We start from the raw sequence: 7,534 nt of genomic DNA, 5'->3' as shown, positions 1-7,534 counted from the left end.
TGTGCTTCTTGCCCTTCCAAAAGTCCAACCTCTTTCTTTCATTACCAAAATGTAAGCCCTGACTTGGTAAGGTGGAATTGGCCATACTTGTTCCCAGCCTCTGAATAATCTGGTCTGCAAGAATTGCTGTATGCATTTATTGTACCTTACCCTTGTCGTTCCACTGAGGGCATTACACATTAGCCACCATTCTCATCTGCCCATAAATGATCCGGCACTCGAACTGGAGAAGGATTCGCATTTGGAGCCAATAACCGGAAACGCAACCACTGCAAACGAGAAAGGGAATCTGCCAATGAGTTATCGATGCCTGGAATGTGTTGTGCCTTCACTGTGACATTTAATGTTAAACACATCATCCTGCCTACCACTCCCTTCTCCCCCAGCTGATTATTGACTATGTGTATTACGCTATTGTTTTCAGAGGGAAGCCAAACTGCTCTTTCATTTGCACACCCCATATTTCTAATGCAACCAATACTGGAAAAAAATTCCATTTCAGTAACTGAAATGCAGAACTTATTTTTCACATATACTACTCAGACAAGCTCCCCGTGGTCCTGCAGAGTGGTCCTAGCTACAGAGAACTCAGAAAAGCGACTACTTTCTGGATTAAGTATCTTTGCTGTTTTTTTTTACTTGAAATACCTTCTCTAGCTTACCCTAAACAAGCTTAAACTGTTTTTTTTAGCTGTTTGCTGCATTATTTAATATCTGCACTTAGTTACATTTTAGTCGAATTTGATTGAAAGTTTGTTTAGTTTAACTGTTGAGGCTGCCCACTAAAGTGTGCTAGCCTGTGTAACTGATTTATTACTGTTTCTGCATTTTCTGTGTGTTTCTATCTAAAAACAAAAAAAAAACAAAAAAATAATCCTTGTTTTCCCGCCTCTCCTCTACTAGTTTAGACCAGTTTACAGGCTTTGCTGTATTCTGGGCTGTGGTGTAGTTCCTGTGTTGTCCATTACCTTACTTGGATAGAAGGAAGTTTCTTTGCTCACCAGTGGGAGTGGGGAGCCTTGAGCAGCCTACCTGTCCCTGTAGGAAGTGACCTCAGCACAAGAGCTGTAGTATTTGGTTGTTTTGGACCATTTCTAGGTCTTTTGAAGTTCCCTGTTTAAAATCCACGTTTGCACGGCTTTGCGCGATTGTGTGCATAGTTAAACTTCTGGCTCCGCCAAGTCTGCTCTTCAAATTTTCCCTTAAGGAAGCTCTACTCTTAGTATAATCAGACTACTCGCTATATTATAAGCCTAGCACTTGTTCTCAAAACTTCTCTACTAAGTAAGCACTCTCATACTAAGTAAGCACTACATCCACCTACCAGCCCTGTGAATATCCACTTCCCTTAAAAGCACAGCACTCCCTTGTACTGTTCTAGCATGTCGAGTGGTAGATTACTGGCGTCCTCTCCAGTTCAGCTGGTTAATCTGGGTATCTTGAGACAATGCTACAATTGTCTCATGTACACAGACAACCCTCTCCTCCTCCCAACAAACACAAATACATGTGAGAGATGCAACTATATAGCCAAACTGGAGGCTGGACTCTCTCAACTCAGGGCTGGCATGACCAGACAGGAGGAGATAGTAACCACGCACACAACAAACCCAGTCCCACATAGACCTACCACAACACAAACACATAAAACACAAAGACATACTCGGAGGCTCTAATAAAAAACTTACCAAAACAACAGAGGCTCCCAAAGCAGACATCCAAAAATCCACCACCTCAAAACAAAACACATGCAACACATACTTCAGTAAATCAGTGTGTCAATCAATCACAGCCCTTACATGCCTGATACACTAGTAATAGGTGACTCTATAGTCAGACACACTGATGTCCTGCTTACCAGGCTGAGCAAGGAGAGGGTGACTGTGAGCTGCCTATCGGGAGCTAGGATCCGCCACATAACACACGCACTCAGGTCACTCCAAAGCAAGTACAAATATGACTCTGTCATTGTCCATGCTGGCGTGAATGACCTGAGACGTACCTCCCTGGACTACATGAAAAGAGACATAGAGGAGCTCTCTGATTATGTAGCCCATGCTGGTATGACCCTGACCCTGAGCAGCATCTTGCCCTCACCAAGAATGATGCCACAATACAAAGACAAGATGATCAGCTTTAATAATTGGTTCAAGTACTGGTGTCATTCTAAGGGGATCCAATGTCTGTCTGCCTGGGATGACATGTTGGACAAGCCACGCTGCTGCAAGGGACGGCTTGCACCTGTCACCACTGGGCTTCGGATATTGGCTAAGGCTCTTGCCACCCCATAGTGCCTTTTTAGGCAAGGCTCAAAAGACAAACCCACCTCCTTAGAAAACAAAATGGAAAAACTAAGGGTAATGCTGCTCAACGCCAGAAGTCTACATCTCAAGATGCAGGCACTCTATGCACTCCTCAGTATGGAGAACATCGACGTCTGTGCAGTAACTGAAACCTGGTTCAAGGCTCCTGAGAGCACCCCAGCTACCAGGCTATACCTCGTATCATGCTTTTCGGCCCCAAAACCCGGGCCGAACCACAAAGGGAAGGGGGAGTGTCCATATTCATCAAGGACGCCCACACCTCCAGGTTAGTAGCAACACATGAAGCATCGGAGACCATACAGGTGCAACTAACCATAGGCAAAACTGCTATACAACTGGTAGCATGTTACAGACCACCCTCCCAATCTCAGGAACCCCACTCAGCCTTCCTGAAGACATTGGAGGATATGAATGCATCACAAAATACCATCATACTGGGAGACTTCAACTACCCTAACATAGATTGGGTACATTATTCTAGCCCTAACACCCTAGCCCAAAGGTTCCTGGAATTCATAAATTCAAATGCACTGCAACAACTAGTCACCTCTCCCACTACGGGAGATAATATACTAGACCTGATCATCACAAACATGGGGACAAAATGCTCCACACCAGAGGTATACCCCTCACTAGTGAGATCTGACCACAAACTAATCACCCTGGATATACATATCCCACCTCCACCTCCAGCACAAAAGACCACAGTGAAAAACTTCTCAAAAGCAGACTTCACTCTTCTTAAGACTGAGATGGTATCCTTTAAGCCCACGGGGCCAGTGGATACCACATCCCACAATGCTGAATCCTTCACAAATGCTTTCTGTGGACATCTCAAAGAATGCATGGATCATGCAATCCCAAATAAATCCAAGTCCCTCTCCACCAAAGGCAAGCGTCCTGTCTGGTGGACCTCAGCCATTAACAAATTGTATAACAAAAGAAGGAAGCTACTGCACGACAGAGCAAAATCCCATAAAGGGAAACATCTCTGATCAACACTAGCAGAAAACTACGTTCTCGTAAAAACATCCAAGGCCAACTTTGAGAAAAATCGCTAAGGACACTAAAGATAACCACAAAGCCTTCTTCAGCTATGATAGAAACCTGGGCAGAAACCCTCAGATATGCTCAGAGTTAGTTCACAACAACAAAAAATACACTGAACCCACAGATATTGCCAATATTCTGGCTGACAGGTTCAATGCAAATTTCTCCCCTCCCTCACCCCCAAAAGAAGAAATACTTATCCCAGCTGAATGTAATCTCAGATGTCCAGGTGAGAGCCGCCCTTAGCAAAGCTAAAGACACAGCATCAGTGGGACCTGATGGTATCCCGGGTTGCGTGCTACGTGAATTCCAGAGGAGCTAAACCCGCACATAAAAATGCTATTTAACCTTAGCCTTACTACAGGATATGTACCTGAACACTGGCGTACAGCAACAGTGGTCCCACTCCACAAAGGGGGGTACCTCTACAGACCCTGGGAACTACCGCCCCATAAGCTTAACCAGCCTGGTCTGCAAAGCTATGGAAAGAATCATCATGGAACTCATAAACAGAGACATTGGGGACCTACAAACACTTGACCCCACCCAGTTCGGCTTTGTAAAGGGCAGATCCTTCCTTTTGAATCTGGTTGACTTTTTCGAAACAGTCACTAGAGCCACTGATGGAGGGCAAAGCAATCCATACAGCCTACCTGGACTTGGCTAAGGCCTTCGACACAATACCCCACTCAGGCATCATAGATGAGTTCAGCAGCTTAAATGTAAACCCTTATGTCACTAGATGGGTTGCAAACTGGCTAAAGGACAGAACCCATAAAGTTAAAATCGCTGGAGCAATGTCAGACTCAAAGCCAGTCACAAGTGGTGTCCCACAGGGATCTTTCCTGGGACCCCTCTTGTTCGGCATTTATTTCTCAGATGTTAAAGCAAACATGGGAGGGTTGTGGCTGACAAAGTTCGCAGATGACTGCAAACTAGGCGCCATAGTCAATACACCAGCGGACACATACATCCTACAAAAAGGCCTCACAGAAACGGACAACTGGTGCCGGAGTCATGGCTTTAAACTAAATGCCAAAAAAATGTAAAGTCATCCCCTTTGGGAAAAACAAAGCACCCACAAATTATCACATAGACAGCAACCCACTGAGTATGGAAAAAGTAATCAGAGACCTAGGGACCCAAGTCGACAGCGACCTCTCATTTGACACCCACGTTGCCAAAGTGGTTAGAAAGACATTCTACCTTGCACACCTTATGAAGGGATTCACATCCAGGTCCAAGGATGTCATTGTACCCCTATACTCCTCCCTCATCAGACCCATGATTGAGTGCAATGCCCCATTTGGTATGTACCTCACCCGGCATTTGCAACAGCTGGAGAGACCACAAAAGTACCTCACCAAGAGGATCAAGGGTCTCCAACATATGTCTTATTCTGCCAGACTAAAGAAACTCCAGCTCTATTCAGTAGCATACCGCCTGCTCAGAGGTGATCTCTGCCTGACGTACAAGGCCATGTCCAATCAGGAACTGATGGACATGCTCCACCTCAAAAAATCCAAATCCATCAGAACCACGAGAGCTAAAGACTTAAACCTCGGCACAAGTAGGAATAGGACATGCTGGAGGGATAGATTCATAACCCAGAGGCTTCCCATGCTCTGGAACAAGATCCCAGTTCATGTTAGGCAGAGCCTCTCACTGACTCTCTTCAAGAGAAATCTTGATGAGTGGATGGGAGATAGTAAGTTTACCCCAGGGGTCACATCTGTCTCACTGCTAGACAGGGGCACAGTAAACTAATTCTATTATATAAGGGGACCTTCACTGTGTCACTACTAGACAGAGGCACGGTATTCTAAATCTATTCTGTGCATTTTTGTACCATTTCATGGGGTGGCAAAAGCCACATCACTATGGCTAGGCTTGCAAATGCCCCAGGGCAGATAGCCTAGTACTAAACTATGAAAACATGAGTCAGCCATATTTCCAGTGCAACCACTACTGGGAAAAATTCCATCTCTGCAATTGAAATGTTTAAACCTACTTTTCACTTGAGTCGGCCATGCCGCACTGAACCACTGATCTTGACAGTAACCCCTAAAGCCAATTCCCCTTGCTGCATCTGTAAACACTGAAGTGGTAGTTGGTTGTCTGTCTCCTGCCATATTGCTGTCCCATTGTAATCTAATAAGAAACGCAGCCACCCTAAATCCTCCTTCATGCCTTGTGAGGCCCTAATCCAGTGGTGTGGCCTTGTGCACCCAGACCCTTTAGCAGCCAAATGCCTCCTAAATGAATGCCCCTCAAGGTCACTTTGCATGCAAATTTCATCAGCCGCAGTAATTCTTAGTCCTGTGTACCCCTAAAAGGAGATGTGGCATGCAAAAGTTTTTATTCTGGGGGGCTGAGAGATGAAACATGTCTTGGCCACGCAGTTTGTCTTCGGATGCCATGCACTAATGCCTAAATGTACATTGCAATTGATTCCAGTAATGGCAAGGTGAGTTAACTTACTGAAATTAAGTATACATACATATACACATGTATGTACATATACACGTACATACTTATAAACACAAAGCTATACAATATATGCATACATATACAGAAATATCTATACATATATGTACACACATTAGGCACCCATATGTACTACCCACACCATATTCATACTTGTATCTATACATACATATTGCAAATGTATAATACATAAACATATGCATACATATACCTATATATATATATATATATATATATATATATATATATATAATATACACACACATACATATATATCTATACACATGCATAAATACACACACCTATATACACATAGATGTGTGTGTGTGTATATATATATATATATATATATATATATATATATAATATGTGTGTGTGTGTGTATATATACGTGTATATGTGTGTGTGTGTATATATATGTGTGTGTGTGTATATATATGTGTGTATGTGTGTGTGTGTGGATATATAGATATATATATATATATATATATATATATATATATATATAATGTGTGTGTGTGTGTACACACACATATATACACCTATGCAAATATACACACATATGGCCCACCTCAGCCCTCCTACCTGTTCTCCACCCACCCACCCACTGAAACCGGAGTCTGAGCTGACCTACCTCAGACAAATGACTGTTTGCTGCGATTGGCTTGCCAGCCGTTGTTAATTTAGTAAAGGGGAGCTGGCACTGGGATGTAATCTCTCTGTAAAATCTGTACTTACTGATTTATGTCAAAGGCAGCAGCATGCTTCAGGTTTGAGTAGGTGATTTATAAATCTGCAAAGGCATTATTTTGAATGTTTTCTTTTTTTTGCAGAAGAAGTCCATACCCAAGGGTGGTAAAAAGAAGAAGCAAGTGTTGAAGTTCACTTTAGATTGTACCCATCCCGTGGAAGATGGAATCATGGATGCTGCTAACTTTGTAAGTGATCAATAGTTTTAGTGCAAGTTGCATTAAGAACAGTAATATAACTTCCAAGGAAAGCTGTGGCTACTCCTTCACAGTAATAGCTTTTAAAGCCGTTTTTTCTTGATGTGACTTGGGGAAGCTAGACTTTTTTTTTTATTTGACAGCTCATTTAAAAAAAAAAAAAAAAAAAAAAAAAAAGTGGTTCCAGCTCCACTAGAAGTTAGAACTTCCCAGTGTAAATGGTTTTGTGATGTGTGCTTGTTCCTTCTATGCATCTCTCCATGTACTGGATCCAAGTTCATTTTTCATGTCCTGTATGGTCAGTTTTCATAGCAGAGTTGTGTAGTCTTGTTTTTAACATTTGTTAACTGGGTAGGTGAGCTGATGTGCCACCACTTTTCACTGCATCCAAACCACAAGGATAAACCTTTTGGAAGTTGTGTGTGCATGTGGGAATTTAGCATAGAGGACACTGAAAGACTGTTTCACAGAGGGAGTGGTAAGAAAGGGGCCAGGGGTTAGGCCAGAAACTTGAAACTCTTAATCGGTTTGTATTCTTATTGCGGGTATGAATATTGGAAGCCCATAGTCCAGATTGTAGTGCACATTACCTTTATGCAGTGAGTCGGGCTGGATTTCAGATTTTCTGTACACTTTTGTAACCTGTTTGGTACCAGAGGAATGACTAAAGAAAAAAAAAATCCTGCTGGGAGACATCAGATATTTTGCAGCAGATCCAAGGACTGC

At 42.9% G+C, this 7,534-nt stretch overlaps 1 protein-coding gene across 1 annotated transcript in view; it reads left to right on the top strand.

The window, feature by feature from the left end:
- The first annotated feature begins 6,691 nt into the window (after nucleotides 1–6,691).
- The window catches only part of RPL22 (ribosomal protein L22), a 117,832-nt gene continuing 116,989 nt past the window's right edge, over nucleotides 6,692–7,534 (top strand). The window contains exon 1 of the mRNA XM_044063017.1: nucleotides 6,692–6,799. Coding sequence (XP_043918952.1) covers nucleotides 6,782–6,799 — 18 coding nt within the window. The 5' untranslated portion in view covers nucleotides 6,692–6,781. The remainder of the gene's footprint in view (nucleotides 6,800–7,534) is intronic.

The sequence above is a fragment of the Protopterus annectens genome, chromosome 2.part1, assembly GCF_019279795.1.
Source record: "Protopterus annectens isolate FY-2018-M chromosome 2.part1, PAN1.0, whole genome shotgun sequence".
NCBI lineage: Eukaryota > Metazoa > Chordata > Ceratodontiformes > Protopteridae > Protopterus > Protopterus annectens.
The sequence above is the reverse complement of the archived record's forward strand: the minus strand, read 5'-3'. Positions and strand labels throughout refer to the sequence as shown.